The sequence below is a fragment of the Heterodontus francisci genome, chromosome 7 (assembly GCF_036365525.1).
Source record: "Heterodontus francisci isolate sHetFra1 chromosome 7, sHetFra1.hap1, whole genome shotgun sequence".
Taxonomy (NCBI): domain Eukaryota; kingdom Metazoa; phylum Chordata; class Chondrichthyes; order Heterodontiformes; family Heterodontidae; genus Heterodontus; species Heterodontus francisci.
The window spans coordinates 138472994-138500181 of NC_090377.1; the positions used below are offsets into that span (position 1 = coordinate 138472994).

At 45.0% G+C, this 27188-nt stretch overlaps 1 protein-coding gene across 2 annotated transcripts; it reads left to right on the forward strand.

Annotated features, from left to right (window-relative positions):
* Positions 1–277: 277 nt before the first annotated feature.
* On the forward strand, positions 278–17427 carry LOC137372363 (zinc finger protein 239-like). 2 transcript variants are annotated; one of them, XM_068036252.1, is made up of 2 exons: positions 278–353; positions 10199–17427. In XM_068036252.1, exon 2 carries the CDS (start codon positions 10304–10306, stop codon positions 11087–11089), a length of 786 nt encoding a protein of 261 aa, XP_067892353.1. In that variant the 5' UTR covers positions 278–353; positions 10199–10303; the 3' UTR covers positions 11090–17427. The 2 variants fall into 2 exon arrangements, with proteins under 2 accessions (XP_067892353.1, XP_067892354.1); XM_068036253.1 differs by lacking the exon at positions 278–353 and adding an exon at positions 2273–2467.
* Positions 17428–27188: the final 9761 nt, after the last annotated feature.

The following is a 27188-nucleotide window of genomic DNA, read 5'->3' on the forward strand; positions in this document are numbered from 1 at the left end:
ACCATTTCTCTTTCCATTTGCAGACACTCCCTGACCAGTTACCATTTCTCTTTCCATTTACAGACACTCCCTAACCAGTCGCCATTTCTCTTCCATTCAAGAAGAGCGGCAATTGGTGCGTGTGAAGGCGGGACGAGCGTCAAGGAGTGGGCGCCAGTACATCTGATCCTCCAGTCCCGCCCTCTCTGGCTATTGGCCCAGAGCTGCGTCAATCAGTTAGACATTGTGAACTGAAAGGTCAGAGGTCGCTGTCCGAGGCTTCAAGTGCTCAGTGCGCAGGCGCGGCATAATTTGGAGCATGCGTAATGCGGGGGCCGAACTGGACGGAGGAGGTCGTGTTGGATCCACAGCGGGTGAGAGAACCGGCTGGAGGGTGGGTTGGCGGGTCGGTCTCAGAAACACCCGGTGTCGGCCTCAACACCCCACCCAATAAGAAGCTCCCGGTCCTGCGTTTCCACCGAGCTGGTTGGCAGCTGCGGGTCTTCTCTCGTGGACAGGCCCCGGATTAGCTGCCGCCAGATTTCCAGCTCTTTTGGAGGAATTAAAGATTAATAAACTATAATATCAAAGAACAAAACTTCAAAGGAAACTTGGCTCAGTTAGAAAGGGGCCTGGGGGAGGGAGGAACCATTTGGGACACAGCACAGCACAGGAGGTCCCCACTCCCTGCTTCCACAAAGTCTCCCCTTGGACTAGGCCGCACCTGGACAGGGCTGGCTCAAGGTGCGGGAAGCTGCTAGGCTGAGCTGTGGACTGGGGGGAGTGGGGGGTTTGACTGACAGGCCTGGGGAGGGGGATATCAGGGCAGGTACACACACTGCTTCCCCCTTTTCCTCCTGCCATGTTTTACTGGAGTCGTGTTGGTGCGTGTTTCTAAACTCTGTCTCCCTATCCCGGTAATGTCAGTGGATTGTAGTTTGCTGTCAGTGTTGGATTGGTGCTGAGGGTGATGGTCGAGGGTTGTTTTTGCGAGTGGAAGCCGGTGACCAGTGGTGGACCTCAGGGATCGGTGCTCGGACCCTTGATGTTTGTAGTGTACATTAATGATTTAGACGTGAATACAGGAGAAATGCCGTGAACAGCAGATGCCCCTCTACATTGCTTTCATTGATCTCACCAAAGCCTTTGACCTCGTCAGCAGACGTGGTCTCTTCAGACTACTAGAAAAGATCGGATGTCCACCAAAGCTACTAAGTATCATCACCTCATTCCATGACAATATGAAAGGCACAATTCAACATGGTGGCTCCTCATCAGAGCCCTTTCCTGTCCTGAGTGGTGTGAAACAGGGCTGTGTTCTCGCACCCACACTTTTTGGGATTTTCTTCTCCCTGCTGCTTTCACATGCGTTCAAATCCTCTGAAGAAGGAATTTTCCTCCACACAAGATCAGGGGGCAGGTTGTTCAACCTTGCCCGTCTAAGAGCGAAGTCCAAAGTACGGAAAGTCCTCATCAGAGAACTCCTCTTTGCTGACGATGCTGCTTTAACATCTCACACTGAAGAATGCCTGCAGAGTCTCATCGACAGGTTTGCGTCTGCCTGCAATGAATTTGGCCTAACCATCAGCCTCAAGAAAACGAACATCATGGGGCAGGATGTCAGAAATGCTCCATCCATCAATATTGGCGACCACGCTCTGGAAGTGGTTCAAGAGTTCACCTACCTAGGCTCAACTATCACCAGTAACCTGTCTCTAGATGCAGAAATCAACAAGCGCATGGGTAAGGCTTCCACTGCTATGTTCAGACTGGCCAAGAGAGTGTGGGAAAATGGCGCACTGACACGGAACACAAAAGTCCGAGTGTATCAGGCCTGTGTCCTCAGTACCTTGCTCTACGGCAGCGAGGCCTGGACAACGTATGCCAGCCAAGAGCGACGTCTCAATTCATTCCATCTTCGCTGCCTTCGGAGAATACTTGGCATCAGGTGGCAGGACTATATCTCCAACACAGAAGTCCTTGAAGCGGCCAACATCCCCAGCTTATACACACTACTGAGTCAGCGGCGCTTGAGATGGCTTGGCCATGTGAGCCGCATGGAAGATGGCAGGATCCCCAAAGAGACATTGTACAGCGAGCTCGCCACTGGTATCAGACCCACCGGCCGTCCATGTCTCCGTTATAAAGACGTCTGCAAACGCGACATGAAATCGTGTGACATTGATCACAAGTCGTGGGAGTCAGTTGCCAGCATTCGCCAGAGCTGGCGGGCAGCCATAAAGACAGGGCTAAATTGTGGCGAGTCGAAGAGACTTAGTAGTTGGCAGGAAAAAAGACAGAGGCGCAAGGGGAGAGCCAACTGTGCAACAGCCCCAACAAACAAATTTCTCTGCAGCACCTGTGGAAGAGCCTGTTACTCCAGAATTGGCCTTTATAGCCACTCCAGGCGCTGCTTCACAAACCACTGACGACCTCCAGGCGCGTATCCATTGTCTCTCGAGATAAGGAGGCCCAAAAGACATAGGAGGTATGATCAATAAGTTTGCAGATGACATGAAAATTTGTGGTGTTGTAAATAGTGAGGAGGAAAGCCTTAGATTACAGGACGATGCAGATGGGCTGGTAAAATGGGTGGAGCAGTGGCAAATGGAATGTAATCCTGAGAAGTGTGAAGTGATGCATTTTGGGAGGACTAACAAGGGAAGGGAATATACAATGGATGGTAGGACAGAGGGTAAGAGGGATCTTGGTGTACTTGTCCATAGATCACTGAAGGCAGCAGCACAGGTAGATAAGGTGGTTAGGAAGGCATATGGGATCACAATCACAGAATAATACAGTGCAGAAGAGGCCCTTCGACCCATCGAGTCTGTACTGATGCATTAAAGACACCTGACCTGCCTACCTAATCCCATTTGCCAGCACTTGGCCCATAGCCTTGAATGTTATGACATGCCAAGTGCTCATCCAGGTACTTTTTAAAGGGTGTGAGGCAACCCGCCTCTACCGCCCTCCCAGGCAGTGCATTCCAGACCGTCACCACCCTCTGGGTAAAAAAGTTCTTCCTCAAATCCCCCTTAAACCTCCTGCCCCTCACTTTAAACTTGTGACCCCTTGTAACTGACCCTTCAACTAAGAGGAACAGCTGCTCTCTATCCACCCTGTCCATGCCCCTCATAATCTTGAACACCTCGATCAGGTCACCCCTCAGTCTTCTCTGCTCCAGCAAAAACAACCCAAGCCTATCCAACCTCTCTTCATAGCTTAAATGTTCCATCCCAGGCAACGTCCTGGTGAATCGCCTCTGCACCCTCTCCAGTGCAATCACATCCTTCCTATAATGTGGCGACCAGAATTGCACACAGTACTCCAGCTGTGGCCTCATCAAAGTTCTATACAACTCCAACATGACCTCCCTGCTTTTGTAATCTATGCCTCGATTGGTAAAGGCATGTGTTCCATATGCCTTTTTCACCACCCTATTCGCCCTTCAGCCTTCAGGGATCTATGGACAAACACGCCAACGTCCCTTTGTTCCTCAGAACTTCCCAGTGTCAGGCCATTCATTGAATACTTCCGTGTCACAGTACTCCTTTCAAGGTGTATCACCTCACACTTTTCGGGGTTAAATTCCATCTGCCACTTTTCTGCCCATTTGACCATCCCGTCTATATCGTCCTGTAACCCAAGACACTCAACCTCACTGTTAACCACTCGGCCAATCTTTGTGTCATTCGCGAACTTACTGATCCTACCCCCCACATAGTCATCTATGTTGTTTATGTAGCACAAATCCCTGTGGTACACCACTGGACACTGACTTCCAGTCACTACAACAGTCTGTCATCACTCTCTGTGTCCTACAGCAAAGACCATTTTGAATCCACCTTATCAAGTTACCTTGTATCCCTTGTGCATTTGCTTTCTTGATTAGTCTCCTATGTGGGACCTTGTCAAAGGCTTTGCTGAAATCCATGTAAACTACATCAACTGCACTACCCTCATCTACACACCTGGTCACATGCTCAAAAAATTCAATCACATTTCTTAGGCATGACCTCCCTCTGATAAAGCCATGTTGACTATTCCTAATCAAATTTTGCCTATCCAAGTGGTGATAGCTTCATTCCTTCAGAATTTTCTCCAATAGTTTCCCTACCACTGACGTGAGACTCACTGGTCTGTAGTTCCCTGGCTTATCTCTACAACCTTTCTTAAATAGTGAGACCACTGTAGCTGTTCTCCAGTCCTCTGGCACCTCCCCCGTGGCCAGAGAGGAATTAAAAATTTGGGTCAGAGCCCCTGCAATCTCCACCCTCGCCTCCCACAGCATCCTGGGACACAAATCGTCCGGACCTGGAGATTTGTCCACTTTTAAGCCTGCCAAAACCTCCAATACCTTGTCACTCCCTTTGACAATTTTCTCAAGACCCTCACAGTCTCTCTCAGTTCCATATCTACATCCTCATTCTCTTGGGTGAAGACACATGTGAAGTAATCGTTCAACACCCTGTCAATGTCCTCTGGCTCCACCCACAGATTTCCCCCTTGGTTCCTAATGGGTCCTACTTTTTCCCTGGTTATCCTCTTCCCATTGATATACTTATAGAATATCTTGGGATTTTCCCTATTTTTACCAGCCAGAGCTTTCTCATATCCCCTCGTTGCTCTCCTAATTGCTTTCTTCAGCTCCATCCCACACTTTCTGAACTCCACTAATGCTTCCGTTGATTTGCTCTCCTTGTATTTGCTAAAAGCCTCTCTTTTCCTTCTCATCATATCCTGAATGTTTCTGGTCATCCATGGTTCTCTGGGCTTGTTGCTCCTATGTATTACCCTAGAGGGAACATGTTGGGCCTGTACCCTCCCCATTTCCTTTTTGAATGCCCCCCACTGCTATTCTGTAGATTTCCCGACAAGTAACTCTTTCCAGTCTACCTTGGCCAGATCCTGCCTTATTTTACTAAAATTCACTCTCCCCAATCCAAAAGCTCTTTTCAACTTGTCCATTTCTTTCTCCATAACGAGCTTAAATTGTACCATGTTTTGGTCACTATCACCAAAATGCTCCCCCACCAACACATCAACCACCTGTCTGGCTTCATTCCCCAGAATTAGGTCCAGCACTGCATCCTCCCTTGTTGGATCCTCTACATATTGAGCTAAAATGTTCTCCTGTATACATTTTAAGAACTCCACTCCACCTAAGCCTTTAATACGATGACTATCCCAATTAATGTTGGGAAAGTTGAAATCACCTAATATAATTACCTTATTATTTTTACTCACCTCTGCAAACTGCGCACATATTTGCTCCTCAATTTCCCGCTGACTATCTGGGGGTCTATAATCACCTGGCAATGTGGCTGTCCCTTTTTTATTCCTAAACTCTACCCATAAAGCTTCATTTGATACCCCCTCCAAGATATCATCTCTCCTTACTGCAGTAACTGACTCCTTAACTAATATTGCAATGCCCCCTCCTCTTTTACCCCCTCCTCTGTCTCGCCTGAAGATTCTATATCCCGGGATATTGAGCTGCCAATCCTGCCCCTCCCTCAACTATGTCTCCGTGATGGCTACTATATCACAATTCCACGTGTCAATCCTTGCCCTTAACTCATCCATTTTACCTGCAATACTCCTGGCATTAAAGTAGAGGCCATCCATCCTGGTCTTACTCCCTTGAAACCTCTGCTGTATTTCCTCTGACTTGTTTGCTTTCCTGTGTTTAGCTGTGTCTCTATTCTGCTTGGAGTCTGCGTCCCCTCCCCCTGCCAAATTAGTTTAAACTCCTCCCAACAGCACTAGCAAACCTGCCAGCAAGGATGTTAGTCCCCCTCTGGTTCAGATGTAGACTGTCCAGGTATACTGCTTGTACAGGTCCCACCTTCCCCAGAAACGGTCCCAGTGGTCCAGGAATCTAAAACCCTCGATCCTGCACCAACTCTTAAGCCACGTATTCATCTGTGCTATTCTCCTATTTCTATACTAGCTAGTACGTGGCACTGGGAGTGATCTAGAGATTACAACCCGAGAGAGGTCCTGCTTTTTAGTTTACAGTCTAACTCCCTGAATTCTTGATGCAAGACCTCATCCCTCTTTCCACCTATGTCATTCGTACCAACATGTACCATGACCTCTGCCTTATCACCCTCCCCCTTCAGGATGCCCTGCAGCCGTCAGTGACATCCCGGACCTTGACACCAGGGAGGCAACACACCATCCTGGAGTCACGTTGATAGCCACTGTAGCGCCTATCCGTTCCCCTGACTATAGAATCCCTTATTACTATTGCTCTTCCTCTCTTTTCCCCCTTCCTGTGCAGACAGGCTGCTTGTGGTGCCAGAAGCTTGACTCTGTCCGCACTCCCTGGAGGAACCAGCCTCATCAGCCTCCAAAATGGAATACCGATTTGTAACCGGGACCCCAGGGGACTCCTGAACTACCTGCCTGTTTCTCTTGGACTGCCTGGTCACCCATTCCCATCCTTCCTCAAGTCCCTTCAGCTGCAGTGTGACCACCTCTCCAAACGTGCTATCCACGATGCTCTCAGACTCGTGGATGCTCCACGGTGTTTCCAGCCGTTGCTGCAGCTGGACACGCTTCCTGCACACATGCTGGTCCCGAGGACTGGAAATGTTCACGGATTCCCACATGCAGCAAGAGGAGCAAACCATGGCTTTAAGCTCTCCTGCCATGACTAAACCCTTTAAATTTAAAACTTCAGAAGACGGTTATAATAAAAAAAAATCAACTAAGTCTTGCTCAAACAATGACTTACAATTCAATCCAGTTTAAAAAAAAAAAAAAATACCCACCAGGACTTACTCACCAGTCAGCTGTGCTCTTTGGAAACTCTCAGCTCCCCTCATGCTCTTTGAGGACAGGTAGGAAATGAAAGGAGCTCCTTGCTCCCTCCTCACCGAACTCCCTCAGTCACAGTACTCCCACTTTAGCACTCTAATGCAACCCCAAGTCAGCACTCCAGTGCAAATGAAGATACTTGTCTTTAAATACTTGAGCATCTGGTAAGATACTTGAGGATACTTGTCTTTATTAGCTGAGGCATAGAATATAAGGGCAGGGAGGTTATGATGGAGCTGTATAAAACGCTAGTTTGGCCACAGCTGGAGTACTGTGTACAGTTCTGGCCACCGTACTATAGGAAGGATGTGATTGCAGTGGAGAGGGTGCAGAGGAGATTCACCAGGATGTTGCCTGGGCTGGAACATTTCAATTATGAAGAGAGACTGGATAGGCTCGGGTTGTTTTCCTGAGAGCAGAGAAGGCTGAGGGGGGACCTGATTGAGGAATACCAAATTATGAGGGGCATTGATAGGATAGATAGGAAGAAACTTTTTCCCTTGGCAGAGGGGTCAATAACCAGGGGGCATAGATTTAAGGTAAGGGGCAGGAGGTTTAAACGGGATTTGAGGAAAAGAATTTTCACCCTAAGGGTGATTGGAATCTGGAACACACTGCCTGAAGGAGTAGTAGAGGCAGGAACCCTCACAACATTTAAGAAGTATTTAGATGAGCATTTGAAATGCCATAACAAACATGGCTGTGTGCCAAGTGCTGGAAAATGGGATTAGAATGGATAGGTGCTTGATGGCTGGCACAGACACGTTGGGCTGAAGGGCCTGTTTCTGTGCTGTATAACTCTAACTCTATGATTATATTGCCTCTCCTCATTCTTCCTTCTTCTCCCACTCTTGAGTTCCAGACTGCAGGTTCTGGCTCCTTGAGGCACCTGAAATGTTAACTCTGTTTCTCTCTCCACGGATGCTGCCTGACCTGCTGAGTATTTCCAGCATCTGCTGTAGTTTGGCTTTATTGCAGGCGTTGTTCATAGAACTGAGTCGAGAAACATAGGCGAACCAATTAAGAGCCAGTTTGTGTCAGGGTGGTTGTTAGATGCGGATGTCGGTCCTTGAGCTCCTGTGTTGCTCTTTTTTGTTGCATCAGTTTGATCTGCAGTGGAGATAGAGGAGAAGCTGCTGGGTTTAATCCCAATTACTTTTGAACCCAGTTGGGCCCAACAATTTCCAATGTGAAACTGTCAAGGGAGGTGGATTCCAGGGGAGATGAGGTTGCTCAACTGACAAAAGCCACTCAATGTTAAAGAGTATTGTATTAGTTTAGTTTAGAGATACAGCACTGAAACAGGCCCTTCGGCCCACCGAGTCTGTGCCGACCATCAACCACCCATTTATACTAATCCTAGATTCCTACCACATCCCCACCTGTCCCTATATTTCCCTACCACCTACCTATACAAGGGACAATTTATAATGGCCAATTTACCTACCAACCTGCAAGTCTTTTGGCTTGTGGGAGGAAACCGGAGCACCCGGAGGAAACCCACGCAGACACAGGGAGAACTTGCAAACTCCACACAGGCAGTACCCAGAATTGAACCCGGGTCGCTAGAGCTGTGAGGCTGCGGTGCTAACCACTGCGCCACTGTGCCGCCCATGAAGTATTTCTGTCGCGGCTTTTAATCCATTTTACACGTACGGATTTTTTACTTCATTCTGGGGATATGGGCGTCACTAGCCAGACCAGCATATTGCCAATCCCCAGTTGCCCATTGAGAAGGTGATGGTGGGCCGCCTTCTTGGACCGCTGCAGACTGTGTAGTAAAGGTGCTCCCGCAATGGTGTTCGGGAAGGAGTTACAGGATTTTCATCCAGTGATGATGAAGGAACGGTGTTATATGTCCAACTCAACAACAAATTGTATTTATGTAGCATCTTTAATGTAATAAAATGTTCCAAGGCTGTTCACAGGAGCGTTATAAAGCAACATTTGACACTGAGCCACATAAGGAGATCTAGGGCAGACGACAAAAAGCTTGATCGAAGAGGTGTATTTTAAGATGTGCCTGAAACACGGAAGATGATGTAAAGAGGCGGAGAGGATTAGGGAGGGATTTCCAAAGCTTATGGCCTTGACAGCTGAAGGAACGGCCGCCAGTGTTGGAACAATGAAAATTGGGGATGCTCAAGATGCCAGAATTAGATCCCTGATCTCTGAGGGTTGTAGGGCTGGAGGAGATTATAGAGATAGTGAGGGGCGAGGGCATGGAGGGATTTGAAAACAAGGATGAGGATCTTAAAATTGAGGTGCTGCTTAACAGGGAGCCTGTGTAGGCCAGCAGGCACTGTGGCAATGGGTGAACAGGACTTGGTTTGAGTAAGGACGCAGGCAGCAGAGTTATGGATGACCTCAAGTTTACAAAGGGTAGAATGTGGGATACCAGCCAGGAGTGTGTTAGAATATTCAAGTTGAGAACTAACAAATGCATGGATGTAAGCTTCAGAGGCAGATGAGCTGAGGCAGTGGCGAAGTTGGGTGATATTGAGGTGGAAATAGGCGCCGATATGCATTCGGAAGCTCATTTTGGAAGCTCAACTTGGAACCAAATATCACACCCAGGTTATGAATGGTGTGTTTTAGCCTCAGGCAGCTGTTAGGGAGAGGGATTGAGTTGGTAGCTCGGGAGTGGAATTTTTAGCAGAAACTGAAGACAATGGCGTCAGACTCCCCAGTATTTATTTTAGTTTAGAGATACAGCACTGAAACAGGCCCTTCGGCCCACCGAATCTGTGCTGACCATTAACCACCCATTTATACCAATCCTACACTAATTCCATATTCTTACCACATCCCCACCTGTCCCTATATTTTCCCTACCACCTACCTATACTAGGGGCAATTGCTAATGGCCAATTTACCTATCAACCTGCAAGTCTTTGGTATGTGGGAGGAAACCGGAGCACCGGTTTATTAATTGGAGGAAATTTTGGTTAATCCAGTATTGGATGCCAGACAAGTCAGGATGGTGTGTGACCTGGAGGGGAACTTGGAGGTGATGGTGTTCACATGCACCTGATCCCCTGGCCCTTCTAGATGATGGAAGTTGAGTGTATGGGAGATTCTGCCAAAGTTCTGGTCGAGTTGTACATAGAGAAAATCCCTCGCCTCTCCCTGCCCCTCCCTCTCTCTCCCTCTCCTCGCATAGAGGGCAGAGTCTTGTGTAGGTCCAGACTGGGTGTCAGGTTCCTTTCCCTGAAGGACATTAGTGAACCAGTTGGGGTTGTATGTCAATCCAGCAGCTTTCACGGTCACTCTTTCCTCGTGCCGGCCCCCTAAATTACCAGATTCATTCAGCTCCATTTCACAACCTGCCTTTGTGTTTTTGTGGGTTCTTTCACATTCTTTTTTTTTCTGTTTTAAATCAATTTCACAGGGATTTAGAAAGGGAGGAATTGCAGCCGTGAAATGCAAAGCAAACGTCAGACATCTGAAGGAGTCGCCATTTTTATCGTAACCCGAATGTCAGCAGATTTTGAACATGAAAGGAAAAAGCACCGATTACAGTGAGGAGAAACTGTACACATGTTCTGTCTGTGGACGAGGTTTCAGCCGATCATCTGGCCTGTCGAGACACAAGCGCAGTCACACTGGAAAGAAACCATGCAAATATGGGGACTGTAGAAAGGGATTGAATTATCCAGTTGAGCTGGAAACTCGTCCATGCAGTAACAACCTGGAGAGGCTGTTCACCTGCTCCGTGTGTGGGAAAGGATTCGCCAAATCAGCCGCCCTGCTAGCGCACCAGCGAGTTCACACTGGGGAAAGGCCATTCACCTGCTTAGAATGTGGGAAGAGATTCACTACTTCATCCGACCTGCTGAGGCATCAGCGAGATCACACTGGGGAGAGGCCATTCAGGTGTACTCAATGCGGGGCTGGGTTCAAGCGATCATCTGAACTCACTGTACACCAGCGAATTCACACTGGGGAGCGGCCATTCACATGCTCCGAGTGTGGGAAGGGATTCACTCGGTCATCCCACCTGTTGACACACCAGCGAGTTCACACTGATGAGAGACCATTCAGGTGCACTCACTGTGGAACTGGGTTCAAGCGATCATGTGATCTCACTGAACACCAGCGTATTCACACTGGGGAGAGACCATTCACATGCTCCGAGTGTGGGAAGGGATTCATTCAGTCATCCCACCTGCTGACACACCAGCGAGTTCACACTGGGGAGAGACCGTTCAGCTGCTCAAAGTGTGGGAAGGGATTCACTACTTCATCCATCCTGCTGAAACACCAGCGAGTTCACAAGTAACTTCGGGATGAGAAATTTCCACGAAATAGCTGATCTCTGACCTTGGGTTTTCAGAAATCCACCAATGCCTTCTCCCTTTCCAACTTTAACAAAAGAGTGGCTTTTAAAAAAAATGTCAGCTTTTTTTCAAAGTTGGACAACCGAAAAGCAGTCTACAGGTGTTTTTTTTAAACCTGTTTTTAAGTCGTCTTTATTTTTTATCGTCTCCCACCTCGGTGGAAATGAACTTCAACCAGGAATGTAAGCGGGTGAAACTGCATCCTCCTTCACTAGTTCAGTGTGCCAGTCTTCTGTAAATGGCCCAAGAGGAGGTATGTGCATAACACAGACCAATTCCCAATGTGTTTTTGCCTTCACGGGATATCTTAGCAGAGACCACCTGAGAACTGACACAGTTCATTTGCCATGGCTTAAAATGAATGGTGCAGGATCAGTGCTTGCAAGTCGCTGGTCTGCAGCAAAAACATTGATCGGTCAATAGGAATTTGAAAGTTGCTTCCATTTACACAGCAGTGTGTGTCTGAAGTAATTTCTGAAAACCCTGCACCAACTGGTTACTGCATGTGAATATCCTGCAGTGAGCATGAGCTGTATAAACTTAACATGTCCTGTGCATTGCAGCAACTGAAGTGATCTGAAATTTCCACTTATCGGTTTGCTCAGGTGTATGGCTGAATTCCATTCAATGTTCATCTGCATTTTCACTGTCTACTGCCCCAGTCACACTGTAAACCTTGAGTCGGTGTGAAGCTGTCTTTTGCACCATAGTGATGCAAGGCAAGAGTGTCACTCTGGCCATCTTTCTTCAGTGTGTGGTTTGGAATTGCTTAAGATTATCTGGAAAAGGCTGTCCTGCACCACCAGTGCTGTGCATTGGCTGCAGTGCAACTATCCTGTGAGCTCTCTGCAGTCACTATAAATGATGACTGGGCTTCTGAGGTTGTTGGCACAATACTCTGTACATGTATGAATATGTATATACAGAGTGCTGCCTTTCTCCAAGCCAACACAATAGTTATGATTTTCAGCTCACATTACTGTACCAATTGTATTTAACAGCAGAGCAGGAGCCAGAAGTGTTCATCACTGTTGGGATATACAGCTGTCCATTGGACCTGCTGCATTGTCACAGGGCCATTACCAAATTCTTGAGCCTTGTTTAGGGATGATGCAACAAAACCTCAATCTTGTTACTGTCGAGGTCAGCATCGACTGTCCAATGTGAGACAATTTTGTAGGACATGCTATACCTGTCAAATGGTGGGAAAACCAAAACCTACCACAAAACTAGCACCACTATTTTTATTTTTTATTTAGAGATACAGCACCAAGTCTGTGCCGACCAACAACCACCCATTTATACTAACCCTACGGTAATCCCATATTCCCTACCACCTACCTACACTAGGGGAAATTTACAATGGCCAATTTACTTATCAACCTGCAAGTCTTTGGCTGTGGGAGGAAACCGGAGCACCCGGCGAAAACCCACGCGGTCACAGGGAGAACTTGCAAACTCCGCACAGGCAGTACCCAGAATCGAACCCGGGTCCCTGAAGCTGTGAGGCTGCGGTGCTAACCACTGTGCCGCCCAAACCAGTTCCCATACCAATGATTGGCGAACCATTTAGCAGGGTATTAGTAGACTGTCGGGCCCTCACCAAAAACAAAAGTGTGACATCAATTCCTACTTACTATCATGGATATGGCTACTTGATTTCCAGAGGCAATTCCTTTGAGGACAAGTACTGCTAGAATAGTAGTAGAAAGTTAACCCGATTCTTTGAGACATGGATTACCACTTGAAGTTCAATCAGATCAAGATTCCAATTTCAAGTCTAGGATATTTCAAGAAGTCCTGGGCAATTTGGGGATTCGATGAAATCTTCAGCATATCACCCACAGTCACAGGGAGCTTTAGAGAAATATCACCAGACTCTCAAAACGATGATTAGAACATATTGTCACAAATATCCACATGACTGGGGTAAAGGACTAGACTTCCTTTTATTTGCCACCAGAGACTCACCGAAAGAGTCTGTTGGCTTCAGTCCTTCCGAACTGGTTTGTGGACATGAAGTAAGAGGTCTTTTCTGAGTTTTAAAGGACATATTCTTGGACCACAAGAATCTTCAATACTAGACTATGTATCTGTGTTCTGGGAAAGGCTCATGAAAGCTTGCAGTGTGGCTCAGGAACACCTTAAAGCATCCCAAGCCAATATGAAAAAATGGGCAGACAAGAATGCAAAAAAAACCATGATTTTTAACCAGGGGATGAAGTATTAAATGCTGCCAGACCTGCTGAGTATTTTCAGCATTTCTTGTTTTTATTTCAGATTTCCAGCATCCGCAGTATTTTGCTTTTATTATGATGAAGTATTAGTGTTGTTACCATTACAGAGAGAACCATTAAAAGCACAGTTCAGTGGCCCATATCGAGCGTTCAAAAAAAGTGGGTAAGGCAGATTACTTGATTGACACCCCTGATTGCCGGAAGAACAACAGATTGTGTCATGTTAATGTGCTTAAACAATATTACTGCAGGGAGGAGGATAAGCCAGTACAGGTATGTCAGGTAATTGAGACTGTTGAGAAGGAATAGGATAGTGAGGATGAGGCAGAAGCAGGCCTAGGAAATTCTCAGATTGAACCTCCAACTATCAGATTAGTGAATACAGAATGGCTAGGAAAAATAAACAATATGCTTGAGAGGCAAAACAGCGTGAAGACTTAACCATGGTTTTCACAACGTTTGAAAAAGTTTGTAGGGATAAGCCAGGATGTAAAACCTTAGCCACACATTATGTGGGTTTATGGGGAACCATTCCTTTAAAACAACATCCTTGTCGCTTAGGTCCAGACAAACAGGCCCAAGTGGAAGCAGAGGTGCAATCCATGCTGAAGAGCAGCTTAGTTGAACCTAGTCAGGACAGCTGGAATTCACAGGTGGTCTTGATGCCTAAACCTGGTGGGTCGGTTCAAACTTGCGTAGACTACAGAAAAGTCATGCCATCAAAGGGGTACATTTTTCACACAAAAAATAGTGGGTATCTGGAATGAGCTGCCTGAGGAGGTTTTGGAGGCAGGAACAGTACTGACATTTAAGAGGCAGCTGGACAGGTACTTGAATGAGCAAGGCTTAGAGGGATATGGAATTAATACAGGCAGGTGGGATTAGTCTAGATAGGCATTATGGTCGGCATGGATGCGGTGGGCCGAAGGGCCTGTTTCTATGCTGTATGACTGACTCGAAAGAAGGCAGACTCCTACCCAAATTCTCATTTAAAAGACTGTATGGACAAAGTGGGCAACGCTATGTGTCTTAAAGAGACAAATATGTTGGAGGGATACCGTTAAATTCCTTTGACAACCCAAGATAAGGAAAAGTCAGCTTCTGTTGCACCGAACAGGGTTTTTCAAATATCAAGTGATGCCACACAGGTTAAAGGGTTCTCAAGAAACCTCTGAGAATAGTGAACCCGTTGTGGTCAGTGCTCCTAGCTGTGTATTTCACCTGGCTGAGGTGTTGGACAATAGCGCCACTTGGAAGGAAAACACAAAACAACTGGAAGATTATGCTTGGAAATTTGAAATGAGTTAATTGGGACAAGGTTTTGAAAGCTGAAAATGTTCTGGTAGAACTTGTTACTGTAGTCTCAACATTCTAGAAAATTGTATGTCTGCATTTCAGGTGAAAATATTATCACTGATGCTTTGTCGTAGATTTAATCAGGTTGACATACGTAGATGGCGATGGTATAAAAGAATGCTGTATTGCGTTATTGCGGGGAAAAAAAGTCAGTGTTTTTTCAATTACTTTTCTCCCATTGTAATGAAACACCTTTCGGGAATGGCATTTCATTCTGCCAGGGGTGGAGGTGTTATGATCCTGGTGTTTTTTTGGGGGAAGTATGCAGTGTATCTTTAAGACAGCAAAGGATCAGTACTGATTTAAGGAAAAGCAAGCCTCAGGAGTTAGCGAGAAGGTGCATTCTGGTCCCCATTCGATAGAAAATAGGAACGGGTAGGCCATTCGGCCCTTCGAGCCTGCACCGCCATTCAATACGATCATGGTTGATTGTCCAAACTCATTACCCTGTTCCTGCTTTCTCCCCAATACAACCATACAGTGTGGAAGAATCAGCCAGCTTCACATGTGCATCATTGTTGCCTTGGATATAGCCATTCAGAGACTAGGGATGGGAACACAATGTTGCGATTAACATCTAAAATCTTCTTGTTGAGACAGGCTTTTAACAGACAGACAGCTGGGATAGCATGAACTAAACTGAGATCTCTGTTAATTTAAACTGAAGGAAGGGAAGTTAGACTGGCAAATTTTTATCCCTCAAAACTCTAAAGCCAAATTGATTCATTGAAAAGTATTTGCGAGTTGTTTATCTGCAATGGTCATTGCTGGAAGAAAGACGAGTTGAAGCTTCGGATGTTGGTCTATTCTTTCCTTCCTCATCATACCCTGGAAGAGCGTGAATCAGGATTGTTCATCGGGAAGTGTAAATCTCAAAGGACACTTTTGTTTCTCTTTTAAATGTTTTTATCTTGGTAGTCTTTAAGATTTTAGTTTTTTCTAATAAACAGTTAATTTGTTGATTGAAAGACACCTGGTTTGGTTCACCTCATATGGAGGTTAATAGATGGTTCAATTTGGCTGCAGATTTCTTTAATTTGTAAAGTTTAAAGTGATATGTTAGACGACCTGTGGAGTGACGGGATTGAATTGACAGTGCGTTGCTCCCACCGCAATCAGAATCTTATATTTTGATTAGGGGTTTTGACTTGTACGGTCATGTCATAACAACTGCAGTCAAGATTATTTTAGTTTAGAATCTTTATGATGTGATTTTTTTCATTTTAAATTATAAAATCTACCATGAGTCATGATATTTAAAAACAGGCATTCTATGAATAGAGGCACTGCATTTGCTAAAGTTAATAAGGTTATTTTCCACTTTTGTGCTGAGAGGTAAATAATTATCTAAAAGACAATTGAGTTGGGAGTATCCCATGCTCCTAACAGAATGTACATGATATTTGTTTCCATTTAAGTTAATGGACAGCAAATTGGACAGGTTGCATAACTGGCATACAATCCTCCCGACCTGGTTTTGCTTTCTGCTGGTGATTATGTATGTCATAGCACAAAATAAGAAAAATTGCCCTACTTTTGTTCAGGTTTCTGGATTGTGAATGTCTCATAAATGTTTACTTTTTATTAATTTATATACCAACTGATCTGTGCACATTGCTTACCAAGGTACCAGAATGTAATATCTCATATGCTTATATATATTGCTTTCCATTAAAGTTGACACATCTTCACAGAACATCTTTTACATGAACAATCTATAAATAGGCAGAAGCAGGCCATTGAGAACGTGAACTCTGTAAAACCAGTTGTCAGCTGTCAGGAAAGTCTGATGAAATTGTACTCTGAGTACATTACAATTATATTTATTACATATGCAAAATTGTACGAAATTGCCATTAATCAACTAGTTTGCTTCAATAACAATGCTATAATTACATGATTCCTTGTTTCCCACCCCCCATCCCCCCCCAAAAAAATAAAATAAAAATCAGACTTTTTTTTGTCTTTGGTCACTAATTTTCAGACCTTTTGGTCTTTGGCTACTCTCACCTCTGCGTTTATTACTTGTTTTGTGAAATAGATTAGAACATTACAGCGCAGTACAGGCCCTTCGGCCCTCGATGTTGCGCCGACCTGTGAAACCATCTGACCTACACTATTCCATTTTCATCCATATGTCTATCCAATGACCACTTAAATGCCCTTAAAGTTGGCGAGTCTACTACTGTTGCAGGCAGGGCGTTCCACGCCCCTACTACTCTCTGTGTAAAGAAACTACCTCTGACATCTGTCCTATATCTATCACCCCTCAATTTAAAGCTATGTCCCCTCGTGTTTGCCATCACCATCCGAGGAAAAAGACTCTCACTATCCACCCTATCTAACCCTCTGATTATCTTATATGTCTCTATTAAGTCACCTCTCCTCCTCCTCCTCCTCCTCTCCAACGAAAACAACCTCAAGTCCCTCAGCCTTTCCTCGTAAGACCTTCCCTCCATACCAGGCAACATCCTAGTAAATCTCCTCTGCACCTTTTCCAAAGCTTCCACATCCTTCCTATAATGCGGTGACCAGAACTGCAGGCAATACTCCAGGTGCGGTCTCCCCAGAGTTTTGTACAGCTGCAGCATGACCTCGTGGCTCCGAAACTCGATCCCCCTACTCTCCCTATTGGTGCTCAACTGCTGGATAACTCTGATTGCATGTATATGTGTTTATAAAGTGTGTGCCCAGATTTAACTAAGTTGTGATTTGTACCAATAAATGATGTTTAGGGCATGATTTATAGTTTGGTATGTTGGTGATTTGTCATGGAAATTTAATTCACTCAGCAGCTTGAGAGGAAGCAGACTGAGGTTTAATGAAGATAAGAAGTAGGAGCTGGAGGAGGCCTTTTGGCCCTTTGAGCCTGCTCTGCCATTCACGGAGGTCATGGTTGATCTTCTACCTCAACTCCACTTTCCAGCACTATCCCCATATCCCGGGTGGCGCAGTGGTTAGCACCACAGCCTCACAGCTCCAGCGACCCGGGATCAATTCTGGGCACTGCCTGTGTGGAGTTTGCAAGTTCTCCCTGTGCATGGGTTTTCTCCGGGTGCTCCGGTTTCCTCCCAGCACCAAAAGACTTGCAGGTTGATAGGTAAATTGACCATTATAAATTGCCCCTAGTATAGGTAGGTGGTAGGGGAATATAGAGACAGGTGGGGATGTGGTAGGAATATGGGATTAGTGTAGGATTAGTATTAATGGGTGGTTAATGGCCAGCACAGACTCGGTGGGCCGAAGGGCTTGTTTCAGTGCTGTATCTCTAAATAATAAAAAAAAAAATTCCCTTAGTACCCAAAAATCTATCAATCTGTGTCCTAAATATAACTCAATAACTGAGCATCCACAGCTTCCTGGGGTAGATAATTCCAAAGATTCACAGCCCTTTCAGTGAAGACATTTCTCATCTCAGTCCTGAATGGCCGACCCCTTATCCTGAGACTGGTGTTGTAGATTCCTCAGCCAGGGGAAACATTTTCTCAGCATCTACCCTGTCAAGTCCCTGAAGAGTATATTGTTTCAGTTAAAACACCTCTCATTCTAAATTCCAGGGAATGTAGGCCCAGTCTGCTCAGTCTCTCCTTGTAGGAGGACATAGAGCATAGTGGTTATGTTGCTGAACTAGTAATCCAGAGGCCTGGACTAATGATGCAGAGACAGGGATTCAAATCCCACCACAAATAGTTATACAGCACAGAAACAGGCCCTTCGGCCCATCGTGTCTGTGCCGGCCATTAAGCACCTACCTATTCTAATCCCATTTTCCAGCACTTGGCCCGTAGCCTTGTCTGCTATGGCGTTTCAAGTGCTCATCTAAATACTTAAATGTTGTGAGGGTTCCCACCTCTACCTCCCCTTCAGGCAGTGTGTTCCAAATTCCAACCACCCTCTGGGTGAAGTTTGTTTCATCAAATCCTCTCTCAACCTCACGTCCCTTACTTTAAATCTATGCCCCCTGGTTATTGACCCCTCTGCAAAGGAAAAAAGTTTCTTCCTATCTATCCTATCTATGCCTCTCATAATTTTGTATACCTCAATCAGGTCCCCCCACACCCCCCCCCCCCCCCCCCCTCACCCTTCTCGGCTCTCAGGAAAACAACACTAGCCTATCCAGTCTCTCCTCACAGCTGAAATGCTCCAGCCCACGCAACATCCTGGTGAATCTCCTCTGCATCCTCTCCAGTGCAATCACATCCTTCCTATTGTGTGGTGGCCAGAACTGTACACAGTATTCCAGCTGTGGCCGAACTAGCATTTTATACAGCTCCATCATAACCTCACTGCTCTTACATTCTATGCCTCGGCTAATAAAGGAAAGTATTCCATATGCCTTCCTAACCACCTTATCTCCTGTGCTGCTGTCTTCAGTGATCTATGGACAAGTACACCAAGGTTCTTCTGACCCACTACTTCCTAGGGTCCTACCATCCATTGTATATTCCCTCACAGTTCTCAGGATTAAATTCCATTTGCCACTGCTCTGCCCATTTTACCAGCCCATCTATATTTTCCTGTAATCTAAGGCTTTCCTCCTCACTATTTACGACACCACCAATTTTCGTGTCATCTGTAAACTGACTGTTCATACCTCCTATATTCACATATAAATCATTAATGTACACTACAAATAGCAAGGGTCCCAGCACCACTCCCTGCGGTACACCACTGGTCACAGGCTTCCACTCGCAAAAACGACCCTCGACCAACACTCTCTGCCTCCTGCAACTGAGCCAATTTTGGATCCAATTTGCCAGATTGCCCTGGATCCCATGGACTCTTACCATCTTAATCAATCTCCCATGTCGGACCTTATCAAAAGCCTTACTGAAGTCCATGTTGACATCAACTGTGTTACCCTCATCTACACATCTAGTCACCCCCTCGAAGAATTCAATCAAGTTTGTTCGACAGGATCTTGCCCTGACAAAGCCACACAGTTCAGGAATTTAAACTGGATTAATTAAATAAAGCTGGGATAAAAAAAATAGTTTCAGTAATGATGACCATGAAACTAACGGATTGTCCTAAAACCCCACCTGGTTCATTAATTTCGTTTAGGGAAGGAAATCTACTGCCCTTCCCTGATCTGGCCTATATGTGACTCCAGACCCAAAGAAATGTGGTTGACTTAACTGCCCTATGAAACGGTCCAGCAAGCCATTCATTTATATTCAAGGAGGTGGCTCACCACCATCTTCTCCAGGGCAATTAGGGATGGGCAATAAATGCTGGCCTTTCTAGCAACACCTACATTCTGTGAATAAATAGAACAAATGCCTCATCCCAGGAACCAGACTAGTGAACCTTTGTTGCATTCCCTCAAGGGTAAATATGTCCCTCCTTAGGTAAGGAGACCAAAATTGCACACAATACTCCAGGTGGGGCCTCACCAATGTCCTGTATAATTGTAGTAAGATCTCTTTACTCTTCTCCCCCAATCCCAATGTAACAACAGAATTGTTACAGTGCTGGAGGAGGCCATTGTGTGCACACAGGCTCTCTGAAAGAACAGTTCCCTCTGTTCTGTTCCCCCACCTTTGCCCTGTAACCCTGCACATTCTTCCTTTTCATTGAACTGTCTAATTCCCTTTTGAATGCTTCAATTGAACCTGCCTCCACCACACTCTCAGGCAGTGCATTCCAGACCTTAACCACTCACTCCATGCAAACTTTTTTCCTCATGTCACTTTTACTTCTCCTCCCTTAAATCTGTGCCCACTTGTTCTCGATCCTTTCATGACTGGGGACAGTGTCAATCTACACTGTCCAGACTCCTCATGATTTTGAATACCTCTATCAAATCACATCTCAGTCTTCTCCAAGGAAAACTGTCCTAACTTCTACAATCTATCCTCATAACTGAAATTCCTCATCCCTGGAACCATTCTCATGAATCTTTTCTCTCCAATGCCCTCACATCTTTTCTCAAGTGCTGCGCCCAGAACAGGATGCAATACTCCAGCTGAGCCGAATTGTTTGAGTATACAATTTCAGCATAACTTCCTTGCTCTGTACTCTATGCCCCTATTAATAAAGCCTAGTATACTGTATGTTTATTAATCGCTCTCTGAAACTGCCCTGTCACCTTCAATGACTTATGCACATATACACCTCGGTCCTTCTGCTCCTGTACCCCCTTTAGAATTGTTCCCTCTATTTTATATTGTCTCTCCATGTTCTTCCTAGCAAAATGAATCACTTCCCATGTCTCTGCATTGAACTTCATCTGCCACCTGTCTGCCCATTCCACCAACTTGTCTATGTCCTTTTGAAGTTGTTCTCCTCAGAGTTCACAATGCTTCCAGGTTTTGTATCATCTGCAAAAATTGAAATTTTGCCCTGTATATCACAATCTAGATCATTAACATATATATCAAGTAACGTAAGTGTCCCAACACTGATCCCTGGGGAACTCCACCATAAACCTTCCTCCAGCCCGAAAAACATCCACACTCTTTCTTTCCTATCATTCAGCCAATTTCGTTTTCATGTTGCTACCGTCCCTTTTATTCCATGAGCTTCAAGTTTACTCACAAGTCTGTTGTGTGGCACTGTATCAAAAGCCTTTTGAATGTCCATGTACACCATCCCAACTGCATTGCCCTCATCAACCCTCTCTGTTACCTCCTTAAAAAACTCCAGCAAGTTAGTTAAACATGATCCATGCCGGCTTTCCTTAATTAACTCGCATTTGTCCATGTGACTATTGGTTTTGTCCCGAATTATTTTTTCTAGAAGTTTTCTCACCACTGAAGTTAAACTGACTGGCCTGTAGTTGCTGGGCTTATCTTTACACCGTTTTTGAACAAGAGTGTAATGTTTGCAATTCTCCAGTCCTCTAACACCACCACTGAGTCTAAGGAAGACTGAAAAATTAAGGCCAGTGCCTGTACAATTTCCACCCACACTACCCTCAGTATCCTTCCTCTTTATCAATTTTAAACGCCTCTAGTGTCTGACTTACATTCTCTAGCAAAATTGTCTGAGTTGCATATTCTTTCTTGGTAAAGACAGATGCAAAGTATTCATTTTACCTCATCTATGCCCTCTGCCTCCAAGTGTAAATCCCCTTTCTGGCCCCTAATCGGCTCCACTCCTCCTTTTACCACCCTTTTACTATTTATATGACTATCGAAATTTTGGGGATTTCCTTTGATGCTGGCTGCCAGTCTCTTTTCATGCTCTCTCTTTGCTTCTCTTATTTTCTTTTCACTTCCCCTCTGATCCTTCTACATTCAGACTGGTTTTCAATAGTATTTTCTACCTAGATTCTGCCATAAAACACACTTTTTCTTCTTTATCTTAATCTCTACCTCTTTTGTCATCCAGGGAGCTCTAAATCTGTTTTCCTTACTTTTCCCCTTCGAGGAACATACCTTGACTGTGCCTGAACTATCTCTTCTTTGAAGGTAGCCCATTGTTCATTATATTCGCTGGAGTTCAGAAGAGTGAGGGGGATCTCATAGAAACCTGTAAAATTGTAACAGGACTTGACAGGGTAGATGCAGCAAGGATTTTCTCAATGGTGGGAGAGTCCAGAACCAGGGGTCATAGTCTAGGGATATGGGGTAAACATTTCAGGACTCAGATAAGGAGAAATTTCCTCACCCAGTGAGTGGTGAGCCTGTAGAATTCGCTACCACGGAAAGCAGTGGAGGCCAAAACATTGTATGTTTTCAAGAAGGAATTAGATATAGGTCTCGGGATCAAAGGATATGGGGGGAAAGCGGAAACATGTTACTTAGTTGGATGATCAACTATGATCATAATGAATGGCGAAGCAGCCTCGAAGGATGAATGGCCTACTCCTGCTCCTATTTTCTATGTTTCTAAATCCCAGTTAAATGCTGACTGCAGACCAGGCTTTTATAAAGAGGTCAACACTTAAAATCCCTACTCACCAAACTGGAATCTCCACTCTCAGCTTGTAATCTGAACACCATTTGTAGGTTGCACCCAGACCTCTATATTTACATCTTTTGAAGCTGAAACTGCAGCAACCAGATTTGACTGATCAGCTACTTAACTGATCAGCTACTCAGCAGTAGAGCCTGTTAATCCCTGCCTAAGACTGTAAGAAACTTACTTTACTTTCTACACCCTAATTTACTTTCTTAACCCTACTTTATCTAGAGGGTAAATCCCAGTTAAAAGCAAACTGCAGACCAGATTTTTATGAAGATAATAGCACTTAACAAACTCGAATCTCCATACTCGTCTTGCAATCTGCACCCCGTTTACAAATGCTAATGAATGGTGGTCGACAATTACACAAGTAACTGGAGGGGGAGGCTCCACAAATATCTCCATCCTCAATGGTGGGGGAGTCCAGTACATCAGTACAAAAGACAGGGCTGAAGCATTTGCAACAATATTCAGCCAGAAGTGCTGAGCTGATGATCCATCTCGGCCTCCTCCTGAAGTCCCCAGCATCACAGATGCCAGACCTCAGCCAATTCAATTCACTCTGCGAGATATCAAGAAATGACTGAAGGCACTGGATACTGCAAAGGCTATGGGCCCTGACAATATTTCAGCAATAGTACTGCAAGTCTGTTCTCCAGAATTTGTTGAACCCCCAGCCAAGCTAGTCCACTACGTCTACAACATTGGCATCTATCCTGCAATGTGGAAAATTGCTAAGGTATGTCCTATACACAAAAGGCTGGACAAGTCAAACCCAGCTAAATACTGTCCCATCAGTCTACTCTAAATCATCAGTCAAGTTATGGAAGGTGTATTCGACAATGCTATCAAGCAGCACTTGCTTAGCAATAACCTGCTCAATGACACTCAGTTTGGATTCTGCCAGGGCAACACCGCTCGTGACCTCATTACAGACTTGGTTCAAACATGGACAAAAGAACTGAACTCAAAAGGTGAGGTGAGAGTGACTGCCCTTGACATCAAGGCAGCATTTGACCGACTGTGGTATCAAGGAGCCCTAGCAAAACTGAAGTCAATGGAAATCAGGGTGAAAACACTCCGCTAGTTGGAGTCATACCTAATGCAAAGGAAGATGGTTGTGGTTGTTGGAGGTCAATCATCTGAGCTCCAGGACATCACTGCAGGAGTTCCTCAGGGTAGTGTCCTATGCCCAACCACCTTCAGTTGCTTCATCAATGACCTTCCTTCAATCATAAGGTTAGAAGTGGGGATGTTCGCTGATGATTGCACAATGTTCAGCACCATTTGTGACTCCTTAGATACAAAGGAAGACCATGTCGAAATGCAAAAAAAACTGGGAAATATCTAGCCTTGGGCTAATAAGTGGCATATAATATTCATGCAGCGCAAGTGCCAGCTACTGACCATTTCCAACAAGTGAGAATCTAACCATCTCCCCTTGACATTCAATGGCATTACGATCACTGAATCCCCCACTATCAACATCCTGGGGGATACTATTGACCAGAAATTGAACTGGAGATCCATATAAATACCGTGAAGACAAGCAGGTCAAGGGAGTGAATGTTTGTGAATGGGGTGACAATCAAGTGGGCTGCTTTGTCCTGGATGGTGCCGAGCTTCTTGAGTGTTGTTGGAGCTGCACCCATCCAGGCAAGTGTAAAGTATTCCATCACATTCCTGACTTGTGCCTTGTTGATGGTGTATAGGCTTTGAGGAGTCAGGAGGTAAGTTACTCACCGCAGAATTCCCAACCTCTGACCTGCTTGTCTTCACGGTATTTATATGGATCTCCAGTTCAATTTCTGGTCAATAGTATCCCCCAGGATGTTGATAGTGGGGGATTCAGTGATCGTAATGCCATTGAATGTCAAGGGGAGATGGTTAGATTCTCACTTGTTGGAAATGGTCAGTAGCTGGCACTTGCGCTGCATGAATATTATATGCCACTTATTAGCCCAAGGCTAGATATTTCCCAGTTTTTTTTGCATTTCGACATGGTCTTCCTTTGTATCTAAGGAGTCACAAATGGTGCTGAACATTGTGCAATCATCAGCGAACATCCCCACTTCTAACCTTATGATTGAAGGAAGGTCATTGATGAAGCAACTGAAGGTGGTTGGGCATAGGACACTACCCTGAGGAACTCCTGCAGTGATGTCCTGGAGCTCAGATGATTGACCTCCAACAACCACAACCATCTTCCTTTGCATTAGGTATGACTCCAACTAGCGGAGTGTTTTCACCCTGATTTCCATTGACTTCAGTTTTGCTAGGGCTCCTTGATACCACAGTCGGTCAAATGCTGCCTTGATGTCAAGGGCAGTCACTCTCACCTCACCTTTTGAGTTCAGTTCTTTTGTCCATGTTTGAACCAAGTCTGTAATGAGGTCACGAGCGGTGTTGCCCTGGCAGAATCCAAACTGAGTGTCATTGAGCAGGTTATTGCTAAGCAAGTGCTGCTTGATAGCATTGTCGAATACACCTTCCATAACTTGACTGATGATTTAGAGTAGACTGATGGGACAGTATTTAGCTGGGTTTGAGTGGTAGCTGTGTGTTCCATCTACAAGATGCACTGGAACAATGCACCAAGGCTCCATAAACAGCACCTTCCAAACCTACGACCTCTGCTACCTAGAAAGACAAGGGCTGCAGATTCATGGGAACACCCCCACCTGCAAGTTCCCCTCCAAACCACCCCATCCTGACTTGGAACTATATTGCTGTTCCTTCATCGTCGCTGGGTCGAAATCCTGGAACTCCCTTCCTAATAGCACCTACTCCACTCTGGATTGGAGCAGTTCAAGAAGGCAGTTCACCACCACCGTCTCAAGGGCAATTAGGGATGGGCCATAAATTCTCGCCTAACCAGCGACGCCCACATCCCAGGAACGTGTATTAAAAAATACAATTTGCCTTTCTAATTGCTTGCTGTACCTGCATGTGAACTTTCTCTGAGTCATGCATGATGACACGAGGTCCCTCTGAATGCAAACATTTCTCAGTCTCTCACCATTCTTAAAAAGAAAATAGTTTAAAAAAAAATTTCCCATCAAAGTTGAAGACTGCACACTTTACCACATTGTATTCCATCTGCCATGTTCTTGTCCACTAACCCAACCTGTTTATATCCCTCTGCACCCTGTTTACGTCCACCTCACTGCTTACTTTCCCACCTAACTCTGTATCGTCAGAAAACCTGGATACATTACGCTCAGTCCTCTGTTATGGACAGGTAGGAAATGGGGTGGCTGGCTTTCACTTTTCACCTCACAGCTGACCACAGATAGTGTTTTTGAGAAACTAATATTTCAGACATTGAGTCTTGTAAGGGTCAAATATACAGACCAACGACAAGTTTTCTCATAGGTTTAAAGAAAACTAACTATTTTTTTCACAATAACTGAATTCTTCGTAACTTTCACCTACTCACACATTCATACACATAAGCACACATAAGGATAGATAGAAAGGGAAAGGTAAGATGCACTTAAAGTCCCAAGTGATTTAAAAGTATTGTGGTTTGTAACAATCTGTTGAATCATCTCAGAGGAAAGTCTATTCAAAGGTGCAGGCCTGGATGTTTGTAGCATTGAACTTGCTGAAGTGTTGCAGACTTCTGGTTTACTTCTGCTGGTGGGGAGTTCAAAGTCACCTACAATTACTCTCTTCCTCAGTTGTTCAAAGATGGTTTGAAACTATTTTTGCAGGCAGTGCTCCTTTGCTTAGCTGGTCGGCCTCACAACTTCTCTGGCTGGAAGTATGGCCTTCAGTCTCTCTCTATCTCTCTCTTGAAGAAAAAGGTCTTCTCAGCTTGGTTTCGGTCATGTGACCAATGAATTCTCTCCTCTGCAGTGTATATACAATATCTTTGAATTTGCACCATTGTTAAACATGGGGTTTGAAGATGGCTCATCATGATACTGTGGTGTTGCGCCATACCTATTTTAGCTCTTGAATCTGTAGTCTCCCTCTCTGCCAGGGTCTTTGATAACATAATTGTTGATGATGGGAGCACTTTGCTTTGAATTGTCTGTTACGACATGATGAAGAAGGGGTCTCAGGCTCCCCTTTTGCCTCTTCTCTGGTTTGACCCAACAGGGTCTATCTCTTTAACACAGTGGTTTAACTTACCACCTCAGTGAGCACTTGCTCCTGTTCCTCTAATATAATTGCAAATGCACAAACCAATCAGGCAGGTTTTCTTGAGTTAAAACAAGAAAGATGTAAGTTTATTAACCTTGTCACACTAAATGGCTTAAAATTATTCAAATATGCTATGCATCCATGTCCACATTCACACAAGATCCACACACACAAATAGATTACGGAGGGAAAAACAGAGTTGGGAAGTTGGAGTAGAGTTTGTAATAAATGAATTGAAATACTGAATATCAGTCCCAGAGGTCTTAGTTGAAATTGTAGTTCTGAAGTCCTCGCTGGGCCATGTACACGGTTGCAGTCTTTCTTGTATCCCCATTGTTGGGTGTAGGAGCCGGTAGATTTGAGGCTTTACCAGTTGCTGCTTGAG